The sequence below is a fragment of the Phyllobates terribilis genome, unplaced genomic scaffold (genome assembly GCF_046119375.1).
Source record: "Phyllobates terribilis strain yellow unplaced genomic scaffold, ASM4611937v1 Scaffold_11__3_contigs__length_659146591, whole genome shotgun sequence".
NCBI lineage: Eukaryota > Metazoa > Chordata > Amphibia > Anura > Dendrobatidae > Phyllobates > Phyllobates terribilis.
In genome coordinates, this window is record NW_027362771.1 from 557,933,956 (window position 1) to 557,949,874 (window position 15,919).

Below are 15,919 nucleotides of genomic sequence, written 5' to 3' on the forward strand. Positions count from 1 at the left end.
AAAAGTCAAAAATCTGTTTAAGCCCTGTACTACTCTGATCTTATTCGCATTGACGTTGTTTGACACATGGTAAGGTTTTAATACTAGAGACAGGTTAGGACCGTCCTGATGGGCACACCTTGTCGTGGGATAGCTTTTAAGCTTTTTTGACCAATATAGCGTTAACTAATTACCCTATGTACTAATTACCCTATGTACTATTACCATTTACAAATTTACTTGCTGCTGTGTATATGAACATTTTTTTGTTTTTTTCTTGTTTTCCTTTTTTTTAATCCAAGATGAATAATTGTGAAATCAATACATTGACAGAGTTCTCCATGATCCCATTCTCCACCTCCGGAATAAATACAATTTTTTTATTTACTGGGTTTTTATTCATGTATTTCCTAGCAGTGGTGGGCAATCTGATAATCATTGGTCTGGTCTGTGTTGCACCACAACTTCACACTCCAATGTATTTCTTCTTGTGTAATCTTTCTATTGTTGATGCCATCTATGTTTCCACTATTATCCCAAAGATATTAGCCATCATTTTAACAGAAGACAAGACGATTCCCTTCTTTGGCTGTATGACTCAACTGTTTTTCTTCATATTCTGTGCCGGGACTGAGATTTATATTCTTACCTCTATGGCTTATGATCGCTACGTGGCAATTTGTTCTCCTCTACATTATTCTTCGATCATGACCAGAAAAGTTTGTTCTATTATAGTGACTTTCTACATGATGTTCAGTACTGCCAATTCCCTAATGTTAACTTTACTGATACGTACGTTATCGTTCTGTTACTCTCACACCATCACTCATTTCTTTTGTGAAATAAAAGCATTAATGGCGCTCTCTTCTAGTGACACAAATAATATGACAATGATCCTCTCAATGGAAGATGCTATTATTGTAATTGTTATTTTCATGTTTATTTTGACATCATACGTAAGAATCATCTCCACAATTTTAAAGATTCGTTCTTCTACAGGGAGACTTAAGGCATTTTCTAGCTGCACATCTCACCTCATTACTGTCTTATTATTCTTTGGACCAAGTATCTTCATGTACTTGAAACCTGAGTCTGAAGGTTCTAAGGAAGAAGACAAAATTCTCTCAATGTTTTATGTAGCCGTAGTCCCGATGTTAAACCCATTCGTATATAGCCTGAGGAATAAGGAAGTTCTTGAAGCGGCTAGAAAAATGTCTACAGTCATATGGAATAGAATCACACTTTAGTTTTGAAAACAAAGTTAAAAAATAATAATTTAAATGTTGTGTGGTGTGTTATCAATATCCTATATATACAGCCATGGCCAAAAGTGATGGCACCCTTGAAATTGTTCCAAAAAATGAAGTATTTCTCCCAGAAAATTATTGCTATTACACATGTTTTGTTTTACACATGTTGATTTGCTTTGTGTGTATAGGAACAACACAAAAATTAGGGGAAAAAATATAAATTGGACATCATTTCACACGAAACCTCAAAAATGGGCAGGACAAAATTGTTAGCACCCTCAACTTAATATTTGGGTGCACACGCTTTGGAATAAATAACTGCAATCAAACACTTCCAATAACCATCTACAAGCTTCTCACACCTCTCAACTGGAATTTTTGACCACTCTTATTTTGCAAGCTGCTCCAGGTCTCTCATTTTTGAAGGCGACTTCTCCCAACAGCAATTTTATGATCTCTCCACAGGTAATCAATGGGATTAAGGTCTGGACTCATTGCTGCCACTTCAAAGCTCTCCAGCACTTTGTTTTTATCCATTTCTGGGTGCTTCTTGAAGTATGTTTGCAGTCGTTGTTCTGCTGGAAGAGTCATGTCCTAGAACGCAAACCCAACTTTCTGGCACTGGGCACTACATAGCAACATAAAATCCTTTGGTAGTCTTCAGATTTCATGATGTCTTGCACACAGTTATGGCATCCAGTGCCAGAGCAGCAAAAACAACTCCAAAACATCTTTGAACCTCCACCATATTTGACTGTAGGTACTCTGTTTTTTCTTTGTAGGGTTCATTCCGTTTTCAGTAAATAGTACAATGCTGTGCCTTATCAAAAAGCTCTATCTTGGTCTCATCTGTCAACAACACACTTTCCCAGAAGGATTCTGGCTTACTCCTGTATATTTTGGCAAACTGCAGTCTAGCTTTTTTATGTTTCTGTGTCAGCAGTGAGGTCCTCCTGGGTCTTCTGACATAGCATTACATTTCATTTCATTCATATATAGATGAATAGTTTGCTCTGACACTGATGCACCCTGATACTGCAGGACAGCTCGAATTTCTTTGAAACTTGATTGGGTCTGCTTATCCACCATCTGGACTATCCTGCTTTGCAACCTTTCATCAATGTTTCTCTGCCATCCATGTCCAGGAAGATTAGTTACAGTGCCATGTAAACCTCTTGATTATGTTGCATACTGTGGACAAAGGAACATCAAGATCTTTGAAGATGGACTTGGAACCTTGAGATTGTGGATATTTTTCAACAATTTTGGTTATCAAATCCCCAAACAGTTCTCTTCCCCTCTTTCTGTTCTCCATGTTTAGTGTGCCACACACAGACACACAATGCACTTCTCCCCTTTTTATCTGCTTTCAACTGTGATTTTCATATTGGCCACACTTGTTACTTGCCATAGGTGAGTTTGAACGAGCATCATGTGCTTGAAACAAAGTTGTTTGCCCACAATTTTGGAAAGGGGTCGACAATTTTGTCCTGCCCATTTTGGGGGTTTTGTGTGAAATGATGTCCAATTTACCTTGTTTTCTCTGATTTTTTATCTTCTTCCAATACACACAAAGAAAATAAACAAGTGTATAACAAAACATGTGTAATAGCAATTATTTTCCGTGAGAAATAACTTATTGCTCTTGGAAGAAGGGGAGCAAAAATAATAGATCAAAAATGAAAAATTCCCAGATCCTTAAAGGGAATCTGTCAGCAGAATTTTGACGCCCCCCCACCCAAATTATTTATATGCACATGAAGCACTTTCAAAGACAAGCCCAGTAATACCTTTACATGGTATTAGCATTAGCATTTGAAGTGATATTCAAATAATGCTGAAGAGCTATGGTAGGTCTGAAGCCTCTGTCACTCCAGCTCTATTCCCTGTCCAGCACCGCCTCCTGCTTAACTCTCAGCCTCTGTGCTGTGTGATTCTAGGCTAAGGAGCCATCAGTCAAGTAGAAGGAGGTGGCACTAGGCAGGGAATAGAGATGGAGTGATAAAGACTAGTGTTGAGCCACCCCCGTAGTGTTCGAGTTCGGTTCGGTTCGTCGAACACCCGTGTGTTCGCCGAACTGTTCGTCGAACTGTTCGTCAAACACCTTCGAACACCGTTAAAACCAATGGCAGGCAAACAAAAACACATAGAAACACATAGAAAACACCTTCAAAGGTGTCCAAAAGCTGACAAACTGCTCAGAAGACACAACTAACACATGGAAAAGTGACAAGTACATATAGTCATGCGAAAATAAAAGAGGTGGAGGAGTAAAAGGAGGGGGAGACACAGATATAGGCATGTCATGCCCTTCTAAAATCCAAAAAGTGAGAAGCCGACACGGCCAGTCCGCTCCTGCCCGTGCCACCTCCGTGTCGCCGGGTTTGTGCCAGAGCCGCGGTGAACCCTGATGGCCAGCCCCCCTCTCCCAATACTGGTGCCTGTCCGCTGGTGGGTCGAGCGAGCCCCCCTGTGGTGGAGGCAGCTCTAAGCTTTTTAATTTAAATTGTCTCTCTAATTTGAATGAATACACTTTAAATCCATTTACAAGGATCTATTGGAGGGCAAGTCTCATGCCAGCAGCCGCGTAATTCCAGCTCCAGTAGCGTCCACTAAAGCTGCTGCAGTTAAAAGCTTTTATAAGGATCGAGCTCGGCTGTCCACCGCAAGGCATCCTACTGCCAGTCCCAGCCCCTATGCCTTGGGGTGCCTCCTGATGCTCTTCACTGAGTATCCCATGGTCCCGAAGCATTTCCTTTGAAAAAATTAAGTGTCTAAACTACAGGTGGTGTAGCTTGCTTAACAGCCGGGATAATCCGCTGCCTAGCAGACACTGCTACTAGGCACAAAGTATTTCCTGGGCTAGATGCAGTTAAAAATTTGTAATTAGATACTCTCGTTGGATGCTGAGAAAGCATTCCATAGAGTCTCCTGGCACGCCATATATGATTCTCTTAAAAAGCTTGGGGTAGGGGTCTAGGGGACCCTTTTATAGCCAAAATCACGGCCCTGTATCGCAATACGTCACCTAGGCTGAAGATAAATGGAACTGTAGCACCCTGAGGGCTCGGTTGCTACAGACGTATTGCACCTCACCCAGAGGTGTGATATCTCACTCTCAGGTAAGGATGGAGTGTGGATCAGGACCCGACACCTGCATGCATTACACCACATTGCCGTGGGGCAGGGCGACCAATATGCCCCTGAGATGGGCACGACAGTCCCTGTCCCTGGCTGGAGTGGGGGGAGGGAACACTGAGGAAGGGGAACCCTGTAGTGCAGGAGCAGGGAGGAAGCAGTTCCTGGGTGCATTGAGAAGGGAGTATAAAAGGTGGGCACCATCTTAGTTCAGTGCAGAGAAGTCTGAGCAGAAGTGGCAGGGAGCAGGGGCTCTGCATGAGCTCTGCTCCGGAGGCGGGCCTAGTAACAGAGGCCCAGGCCTGGAAGAGGGAGAAGGAAGGAAGAGGAGCGGAGAAGGCTCCAGGAACGAGGAATGAAGGGATCCCAGGGGTGCGGACGGGCGAGTCGCCACCGCACGCCCGAATCCACCTGCGTGGAGGGGTCAGGCCAAAGGGGGAGACCGGTCCCCGAACTAGTGGAGGCAGGAAACGACCCTCAGCTAGAAACCGGAGGCTCTGACATTTTATGTGGCGCAGCCCCTCGCTACACCCGCTAGGAAGGCACCACATAGGGTCAGGGAAACTGGCGCCAAGTTTACCAAGAGGAGGCCCGAGGCAGCCGGACAGAAGTGTTGGTAAGAAAGGCCAGACAAAGGACACACAAAGGGGGTCCTGTGAAGTGCTCCAAAGTTATCTGGGAGTTGTCTGAGCCCCTCACCTGGTGAGCACAGTACGACGTGGGCAGCCGTTACCTGCAGATGTGGTCTGGATAATAAGAACTGTGAGTAAAGGCCCTGGACTGCATCACTGACTCCGTGTCGTTACTGCTGCTGCCCTGCACCATCACCCCCATCCTCCGCATACACTGCCCTGAGGCTATACTCCTCCCGTGGGGAGTTATGCTACGCTCTGCTGCACCCACAACACCAGCCTCAGCGGTCTGCCCTGTAGCGGCGGTTCACTCTGACCGCAATCCACGGGTGGCGTAGTCGGACATTTAAACATCAAAACCACATAAATAGTTCCGCCACTGGTTTGACCGCCCTGGGCCACGGAACCGGGTCGCCGCCACGAAGACTACAACCACCAGCATCCACCAAAAAGGGTCCGGCTCCGGGTGTCCCAAGGCCCAGGGGGTGCGTCAGAACATTTTCATCACCTTTCACAATCACCAATGGGACAAGGCAGGGATGTCCTCTGTCCCCTCTCTTATACATCCTAGTGACGGAGCACCTGCTCTCATCAATTCGCCATAACCCCAATATTAGGTGGATTGAGGTGGGAGGCGCCGAGTACAAGTGCTCTCTATTTGCTGATGATGTCCTAGTATATATCACTCAATCACATATATCCATCCATGCTGTTATGGCTGAAATAGATCACTTTGTTACATGGTAAAATTTTAAAATCAATGCAGCGAAGTCTGAGGCCCTCGATGTCTCCCTCCCCAAATCCATATAGGATTCCATCCAGTCCAACTTTCCCTTTGCCTGGCCCTCACAGGGTATCAAATACTTAGGAATTCCTATTCATAGAGACCTCTCCCATCTATGTTATCTTAATTTTGGGCCCTTTATTGAACAACTCCATACAGACCACGGTTGGCAAGTTAGAACTGTAAGATTCACTACGTGAACCACTGGTGTTTTGTGGAAAAGCACATGTACACTGCGTTCCAAATTATTATGCAAAAAGTGTTTAGGAGTGATAAGGGAAGAATTTGTTTGTTTGTCAGTTAAACTCATTGATGGTGATGTGTGTCAGGGCTCTTTATATCACTGTAAGCAATTGCAGACACCTGTGCTAATTAGTTTGGCAGGTGTGTCCAATGAAAGGCAAGACTACTTAAGAAGGCTCTCTCACATTATTAAGCAGCCTACATTTTCTGCCAAAATGTGAAAGAAAAAGGATGTGTCGGCTGCTGAGAAGCAACAAATTGTGGAGTGTTTAGGTCAAGGCATGACTACAATCAACATTGTGCGATGATCAGGATGAAGTGTCTTGGCAATCAAGAAGTATGTAGCTGATTCACAGTACACACGTGTGCGTGCTGATAAGGGCAAATTGAGGACTCTTTCCTACAGGCAATTACGTCAGGTTGAAAGAGCAGCGGCAAAAAAGCCTTGTCATAGCAGCAGACAAGTTTTTGAAGCTGCTTGTGCCTCCAACGTCCCCCGAACAACAAGATGCAGGGTCCTTAAGAGGTTTGCAGCTGTGCATACGCCATCCTGTCGACCTCCTCTATCCACTTCACACAAGCAGAAACGGCTCCAGTGGGCCAAACATTACATGAAGACTGATTTCAAAACTGTTTTGTTCACGGATGAGTGCCGTGCAGCGCTCGATGGTCCAGATGGATGGAGTGGAGGATGGCTGGTTGATGGACACCCCACGCAAACATGGCTACAGCGCCAACAAGGAGGAGGTGGAGCAATGTTTTGGGCTGGAATCATGGGGAGAGAGATTGTCGGCCCCTTTAGGATCCCTGAAGGCGCTAAAGATGAACTCCATAATGTATGTGGATTTTCTCAAACAGCACTTCCTGCCATGGTTCAAGAAGAAGAACCGTGTATTTCACAGCAAGATCATTTTTCTGCATGATAATGCACCATCTCATGCTGCACATAAAACATCTGCATCTCTGGCTGATATGGGCATAAAAGGGGACAAACTTATGGTGTGACCCCCATGCTCCCCTGACCTCTACCCCATTCAGAACCTTTGCAGCATCATTAAAAGGAGTGTCTATGATGGCGGGAGGCAGTTCACATCTAAGCAACAGCTCTGGGAGGGTATTCTGTCCTCATGCAAAACAATTGAAGCAGAAACCATCCAAAACCTGACAAATTCAATGGACGAGAGAGTTCAGAAGCTCCTTTCGAACAAGGGGTCCTATGTGAAAATGTAACATCACCTAGAATAAAGTTTTGAGTTGAAAACTGTTTGATTTCAGTTTCTAACAACCTGCTAATGCTTATAATTTCAAAAATGACCATTTTTTTGGTCTTTATTAAAATGAAAAGGTTGATCGAAAAGTTTGGGGGATCTAAGAGTGTGGCAACCCTGTAGTCATGATTACTTCGAATTCTGACAATATGAGGGTCATGCTGCAGGTAGTGCAGCAAGAAGGCACTTATGTGTCTTGCGCATCTCGGAGCCCCAAAATTATTTTCCGGGCTAGATGCAGCTAAAAATTATTTTTAATTTTAAATCTGGTGGAGCTTATTATAGATGGCCTAATAGGATCAGTGCTGCACACTGCTACAAAGCCCAAATTATTTTCCAGTCAAGATACAGATAAACATGATTAGTAATTTGAAAGCTTAAAATGTTTGGTAGGGTGATTTTAACCAATCATCAAGCTTTTACTCTCCCCAGGATGACACAGGGGTAGAAAAGTCGTTTCGGATCCATGATTTGTTCATCTTTATGAACGTGAGTCTGTCTACATTATCAGTGGAGAGCCGCGTGCGCTTATCTGTCAGCACACCACCAGCAGCGCTGAACACACGTTCAGACAGAACGCTGGCTGCGGGGCATGACAAGATCTCCAAGGCGTAAGTGGCTAGCTCCGGCCATTTATCCAGATTGGAAGCCCAAAAAGAGCAAGGGTCCAGTGACACAGTCGTGGCTTCAATGTTTACTTGGAGATACTCCTGTACCATCGTCTCTAGGCGTTGACTATGTGTCAGACTTCTTGTCTCCTGTGGCCTTGCAAAGGATGGGCTAAAAAAGTGGTGAAATGATTCCGCAAAATTGATGTTACCAGCAGATACTGTGGTTCTGTTATGGTTTGAGTGCTGAACACTTGACGGTCCCACGGTTGGCAAGTTGGAACTGTGAGATTCACTACGTGCACCACTGGTATTTTGTGGAAAAGCACATGTAAGATTCTGCAACAGTCTCTGCTGATACTCCTGCATGCGTGCATCCCTTTCTATGGCAGGAATAATTTCTGCAAATTTACTTTTGTACCGGGGATCTAACAGTGTGGCAACCCAGTAGTCAGGATTATTTCTAATTCTCACAATTCGAGGGTCATGTTGCAGGTAGTGCAGCAAGAAGGCACTCATGTGTGTTGCGCATCCAGGAGCACCAAGTCCCTGTTGTGTTGGTGGCGAGGTAACAATCATGCTTCCTTCCTCTGTCCTCTCCCCCCAACCTCGCACAACAGAAATGTGATCAAGGTCTCCCTCATCTGATGAGTCTTCCATCAGTTCGTCCTCCACTTCTTCCTGGGCTCCTGCACCTTCCTCACTAGTTTGGCTGCTACCATGCGCCCTGGTAAAACCATCTCCCCCACCCTCACATGCCTGCCGCCTTGGTGCTGCCGACCTTCTGGACCTTGCAGATGTTAGCCCTTCCGCATACAACTCCTCCTCCTCTACTTCCTCCACCTCCTCTTGTGCCACCACCTGACTCCGAATTCTGTTTAACATGTGCTCCAGCATGTAAATCACCGGAATAGTCATGCTGATAATGGCATCGTCAGCACTAAACATCTTGGTCGCCATTTCAAAACTGTGCAGAAGGGTGCATAGGTCCCTGATATGAGACCACTCCTCCAGCGTGATTTGCCCCACCTCTGAATCTCGTTGGCCCAGGCTATACGTCAGAACGTATTGCACCAGGGCTTGTCGGTGCTGCCACAGTCGCTGCAACATGTGCAGAGTTGAATTCCACCGGGTAGGCACATCGCATTTTAGCCGGTGAAGTGGCAGGCCCAACGACTTCTGTAGAGATGTAAGTCGCTGAGCTGCGGGATGCGAACGGCGGAAGTGAGCACACAGCGACCGTGCCCTCTGCAGAAGGCCATCTAGTCTGGGATAGTGGGCTAAAAATTGCTGGACAACCAGGTTCAACACGTGAGCCATACAAGGCACGTGTGTGACATTGCCCCGGCGAAGGGCCGCACCCAGGTTTGCAGCATTGTCGCACACGGCCTTCCCTGGTTTCAGGTCCAGTGGAGACAACCATTCATGAAATTGGTTCTCCAGAGCTGACCACAACTCCTCAGCTGTGTGACTCACATTTCCCAGACATTTCAATGTAAAAACCGCCTGATGACGTTGAGCCCTACTGCCAGCATAGTAAGGAGGTGTGCAGGATCCCTTCTGTGCAGTTAGAAAGCTTGTGGCATGACCAGACAGGCTTTGGGTGCAGGTGGAAGACCGAGAGGAGGTTGAGGAGGCAGAAGCAGTGGAGGAACTTTGACATAAAGAGGATTGACGCACAACTCGTGGGGACGGCAAGACTTGGACAGCAGCCCCTTGTCCTGCTGTCACCATAGTTACCCAGTGCCCAGTCAGCGACATGTAACGCCCCTGTCCATGCCTACTCGTCCAAGTGTCTGTGGTGAAATGCACCCTGTCACACACAGAGTTTCTCAAAGAAGCGGTGATGTTGTGTGCGACATGCTGGTGGAGCGCAGGCACACCTTTCTTTGAGAAGTAGTGCCGACTGGGCATCTGGTACTGGGGCACTGCGACGGACATAAGGTCTCGAAAATCCTCTGTGTCCACCAGGCGGAAAGGCAGCATTTCTGTAGCCAAGAGCTTGCAGATGATGAAATTCAACCTCTTAGCTTTCTCATGGCTAGGAGGAAATGGTCTTTTACTTGTCCACATCTGAGGGACCGAGGGCTGGCTATTGTGCTTAGACGGGGTTGATAAGGGTGTCCCCGGCAAACTGCCGGTCTGTGAGGAAGATGCAGGCGGACATGTTAGGTTGCCTTGATCCAAAGGTGGTGCTATCGATGTCGGACAGCGCTCAACACCAGCTGGTGTTAGCACCTCCAAAGAAAATGATGACCTGCCAATCACGCTGGCTGTTGCGGGTAAAGAGGTGGCAGGTCTGCGCCCCAAAACAGGTGTGACTGCTGTCCCCCCAGTCACAGAGGATGAAGAGGCCGCGGATGCACAAGATATGGCAGACGGTGGTTGGCCCGGCCGGCTAGGCCGCATTGTAGCACACTGAGCTTCCCACTGCAACTTATGCTTCATGTCCATGTGCCGGTTCATGCATGAAGTACTCAAACTATGTATTTTTTGGCCTCTACTTAGCTTTTGCTGACAAATGTTACAGATAACACGAGTTGGGTCATCTTTATCGATCTGAAAAAATGCCCAGGCTATGCAAGGCTTAGCACCCATGCGACCTGAAGAGCCACCACGACTTGTGGTGAGAGGCAGAGTTGTGTTTGAGGATGCAGTTGTTGACGTGCTTCCAGTACTACGTCTCTGTCCAGGAAGGCGCAACCTGACCTCGTCGTCACTAGCATCTTCCTCCACCTCCTCTGCTGACCTCATCTCTTGGCTGACTGTGGGTTGACAGTAAGTGGGATCTCCGACCTCATCATCATCACCCTGTGCATTATCACACCCGTCGTCCTCAGAGCCAACCTGTTCCTGCCCTGACAAAAAACTAAAGTTGTCGCTCCAATCAGGTATTTGAGTCTTATCATCGTCTTCCTCATTGTCTCCACCAACAGGAGTTACAGTTTGGGAATGAGGGTCTACATTATGGTCAGAACCTTCTGCGTCTGGTCCTGGATCCGACTCATAAAGATTCTGGGCATCAGTGCAGATCATTTCCTCGTCTGGATTCACAGAAGCGCTGGAGTCGACCTCTGATTCCCAGGCTATAGTATGAGTAAACAGCTCTGCAGACTCAACCATCTGTTCTACCTCATACTCAGACGGGCAGCTGGAGATTTGGGAGCTGTGAGGAAGCAAGTGCGATTTGGGTGACACCTTTGAGGACTGGAGTATTTGTGATGTTGAAGTTGATGTGGAGGAGAGCCCACTTAAAGGAGCACTTGATATCCGTTGAAGCACCTGCTGTTTTTGTGCCTCATCTGGAATTTGTAGCGATTGGCGTGGCCGTAAGAAAGGGATCTTATCACATTGTCCGCTAAAAGAAGTAGACATTTTAGTTTGGCTGGAAGATGGTCTTTCTTCTGCAGATGTTACTGTTGCTTTAACACCTACCCCATGGACACAACCTTTTTTCCCCTTCCCAACACGCCTATTCCCCTTTCCACCAGCAGCAGGCCTTTTTCCACTCATTTTGGTGGTTAACTAATTCACAACTCTGGAGTTGTTTGCACAAAAAAACAATGGATGGTATCCGAGCAGAGCTGAGTGGCCAAACTGTGGTATTAGGCCAAAACTATTGGCTGGGTTAGATGCAGAAAAAAATTATTTTGAATTTGCAACCTGATGGAGGTCAGTATAGATGGACTAATAGACCAAGTCCCACACACAGCTAGAAGCCCAAATATTTTTTCAGAGGTACTGTAGATGCAGATAAAAATTAGTTTTAATTTGCAACCTGATGGAGGTCAGTATAGATGGACTAATAGAGAAAGTCCGACACACTACTAGAAGGCCAAATATTTTTTCAGAGGTAGATGCAGAAAAAAATATATTCAGTTTGCAACCTGATGGAGGTCAGTATAGATGGATTAATAGAACAAGACCCACACACAGCTAGAAGCCCAATATTTTTTCAGAGGTAGATGCAGAAAAAAATATATTCAGTTTGCAACCTGATGGAGGTCAGTATAGATGGACTAATAGAACAAGTCCCACACACTGCTAGAAGCCCAAATATTTTTTCAGAGGTACTGTAGATGCAGATAAAAATTAGTTTTAATTTGCAACCTGATGGAGGTCAGTATAGATGGACTAATAGAGAAAGTCCGACACACTACTAGAAGGCCAAATATTTTTTCAGAGCTAGATGCAGAAAAAAATTATATTCAGTTTGCAACCTGACGGAGGTCAGTATAGATGGACTAATAGAGAAAGTCCGACACACTACTAGAAGGCCAAATATTTTTTCAGAGGTAGATGCAGAAAAAAATATATTCAGTTTGCAACCTGATGGAGGTCAGTATAGATGGACTAATAGAACAAGTCCCACACACTGCTAGAAGCCCAAATATTTTTTCAGAGGTACTGTAGATGCAGATAAAAATTAGTTTTAATTTGCAACCTGATGGACGTCAGTATAGATGGACTAATAGAGAAAGTCCGACACACTACTAGAAGGCCAAATATTTTTTCAGAGCTAGATGCAGAAAAAAATTATATTCAGTTTGCAACCTGATGGAGGTCAGTATAGATGGACTAATAGAGAAAGTCCGACACACTACTAGAAGGCCAAATATTTTTTCAGAGGTAGATGCAGAAAAAAATATATTCAGTTTGCAACCTGATGGAGGTCAGTATAGATGGATTAATAGAACAAGACCCACACACAGCTAGAAGCCCAATATTTTTTCAGAGGTAGATGCAGAAAAAAATATATTCAGTTTGCAACCTGATGGAGGTCAGTATAGATGGACTAATAGAACAAGTCCCACACACTGCTAGAAGCCCAAATATTTTTTCAGAGGTACTGTAGATGCAGATAAAAATTAGTTTTAATTTGCAACCTGATGGAGGTCAGTATAGATGGACTAATTGAATGATGCTATGCCCAAAAGATTTTACTTCACTAGGTGCAGTAAAAAAATTGGTATTCTATACACAGGTGGTATATCTTGCAACACAGATAGGCTACTCCACTGACTAACACACTCTGCAATAGGCCAAAAAGGATTAGCTTTGCTAGATTCAGCCAAATGCTGTGAAAAAAACTTGCACAGCACTGGCACAGACCTGCCTGGCAAAAACTGATAGGAACTCATGTAACCTAGTCCTGAAAAGGACTCCAATTACAATTAGTCTTTACTCCCACAACCTATCTATTTAAGAGCACAGACCTCCCTGATAAAAGTCATAGGAAATGCTGTAACCTAGTCCTTAAAAGGACTGCAATCACAACTATTCCCTACTCCCAAGCTATCTGTAGATTTGTGCGAAAATTGGCTTGAAATTAACAAGGTATAGCGCACACAGCAACAGCGGTGCCGTCTAACACGCAGCTGCAGCAGTGAGAAAATGGTGGCGACGGGGAAAATGGCTTGGTCTTATAGGGCAAGGACATGTGACATTCACTGCCAATGACACATGCCCTTGCTTGTGTGAAAAAAAGCACTTCGCTCCGTGTGTGCGCTGCTGATAGGCTGACAGATTGCACCTCCCCACTGTAAATGCGGGAAAGAGAAAAAAAAATGGAGATCTTCATTATTCCTGCAGAGATCCATCCCCTGCCCCTCCCCCCACCCCGCTGTACACTCAAACTGCGTATTAACATTAATTTTCATCATTACTGAGAAAAAATCCAGTTATGATTTTGGTGCACGAACAGTTATCGAACATAACCTCGAACAGCCGAATTTTTCTCAAATTGTTCGTGTTCGCCGAACGGCTCGAACACCGCCCAAAACAGCTCGAATTTGAGATTGGCGAACAGTTCGAGTAGAACAATGCTCATCTCTAATAAAGACATCAGATCTACCATAGCTATTCAGTCTCCTTTACAATCAATATAAATACTGATTTGTCAGTAACTGAGGAATGGACTGGCTATGTAAAGATATTGCTGGATTGGTCTTTGAATGTATAGTTTGGGATGTGAAATCTTGCTGACAAATTTCCTTTAAGGGGCTAAACAGAAAATGTAGCATGTGGTCCATTCAGTAACAGTGTGCCTTTCATGAAGTGCCTAACTTCAGCAACTATATTGAGCTAGGAAAACCTCCCTGTTGAATTCATATGTTAAATAACCTTTTTTAATTACAGAAAGATAAATTCAAATATGTTTAATGCACTCACCTAGCTATGATGGATGTTGTGCATGGTGGGTATGTGGGCAATTTAAGGTCACCTGTGCAGGATACCCAAAGCATGATGCTGAAGGAGCGCCATCCTTGACTTGTCTGGAGCATAAAATGGGGAAACCTCAGGGTCAGGTGCAGTTATTTGTACTGGTGTAAATTGTGTGACTGCCAGTCAGCCAAATGGTGAACCTTTTGGTTTGTTAATTTAATAAGAGACAGAATGACCTACTGAAAACTTCTACAACTAAAGAGACTGTTGATGGAGAGGGAGACGGAAAATTAAGTGGTTCTGGACGAAGTAAGGAGTTGCAGATGATATATTTGTGACTACAGAATGGTGGAATGCCCTGACCTAAATGTATTGACCTTGGGTAAGTGCTAAAAGAGATGACCTAAAGTAACCTTTAGTGTCTCACCATGGAAGTCTTAATGGGGACACCAGTAAGTACTTTTTAGATAATGAGCAGCACATATTTGGGTTATGCAACCTGCCCATCATTCACAAATGCCAATCATTCCCTTACCTGCCTGCCCCTACAGCCACCAGAGTCATCCAGTGCCCTGTCAGCGAGATGAAACGCCCCTGGCTATGCTTGCTCGTCGAGGTGTCTGTGGTGAAATGCACCGTGGCAGACATAGATTTTTTCAAGGAATAGGTGATGTTGTCTGTGACATGCTAGTGTAGAGCAGGCACAGCTTTCTTAGAGAAGTAATGGCCACTGGGCAACTGGTACTGGGGGACTGCGACGGACATCAGCTTTCGGAAACCATCTGTATTCACCAGGCAGAAAGGCAGCATTTCCGTGGCCAACAGATTGGAGACGGTGGAGTTCAAGCTCTTAGCTTTGGGATGTGTTGAAGGAAACAATCTTTTACATGACCACAACTGCGGGACCGAGGGCTGGCTGCTGTGCTGAGAGAAGGTGGAGTAGGGTGAACATGACAAGCTGCTGGACTGAGAGTGAGGTGCAGGCGGAGATGTTACAGTGTATTGAGAAAGAAGTGGTGTGCTTGGTGATACAAAAACAGCAGGCATGTCCACTTGCATTACAGCTGACGGGCTCTCACTCACCCCAACTGTAACAGGTAAACAAGTGGAGGTTCTGCGGCCGGAGACCTATGTGAGAACACTTGCCACGGTGATGGAGGAGGTAGAAGCAGCAGATGCGGTTGATGGGGTGGCCGATGGTTGTTGAGGCCCGCTGGTCTGCATTTTAGCACAGTGAGATTCCCAGACTAACCCATGTTGATCATGCATGTGCTGGTTCATGCATGTAGTAGTTAAATTATTGCAATTTTTGTCTCTGAGTCGTTTTTTACAACGTTGGCAGATAACGTGAGTTAGCTCATCCTTTGCAGTCTCAAAAAAGGCCCAGGCTAGGCAACCCTTGCTGCTCTTGTGAACTGCAGACCCGCGACCGCTGCTGGCCACAGCCAGAGTTGTGGCTGAAGATGCAGTGCTTGTCGTGGTTGCATCACTGCGTGACTGTGCGGGAGGAAGCAACGTAACCTCCTCGTCTCCCTCCTCCACCTCCTCTGCTGTGCTACTCAGCTGTGTGCCTGTGGGTTCACACCAAGTTCTCCCACTCCTCACCCTGAGAGTCACCCTCTTCTTCCTGCCCTGACAGCATGGAACTGTCCACATGCACCTCAGGTATCTGAGTCTCATCAGGATCACCTCCACCCCTGGGGGTTAACATCTGGTGACAAGGGTCTGGATTTTGCTTGGACCCTACTTTGCCTGGCATTTATCCAACTGAAAAAAATTTTGGACATTGCTGCACATGCTTTCCTGCTTTTGAGTCTGTGAATCTTTGGAGCAGACCTCTGATGTCCATGGT

At 45.5% G+C, this 15,919-nt stretch overlaps 1 protein-coding gene across 1 annotated transcript; it reads left to right on the top strand.

The window, feature by feature from the left end:
- The first annotated feature begins 281 nt into the window (after nucleotides 1-281).
- On the top strand, nucleotides 282-1,226 carry LOC141167371 (olfactory receptor 1G1-like). Its single transcript, XM_073654782.1, has one exon. It carries the CDS (start codon nucleotides 282-284, stop codon nucleotides 1,224-1,226), a length of 945 nt encoding a protein of 314 aa, XP_073510883.1.
- The last annotated feature ends 14,693 nt before the right edge of the window (nucleotides 1,227-15,919 follow it).

Coding starts and splice junctions, on each gene's coding strand:
- LOC141167371 (XM_073654782.1), top strand. CDS start 282: ATGAATAATTGTGAAATCAATACATTGACAGAGTTCTCCATGATCCCA.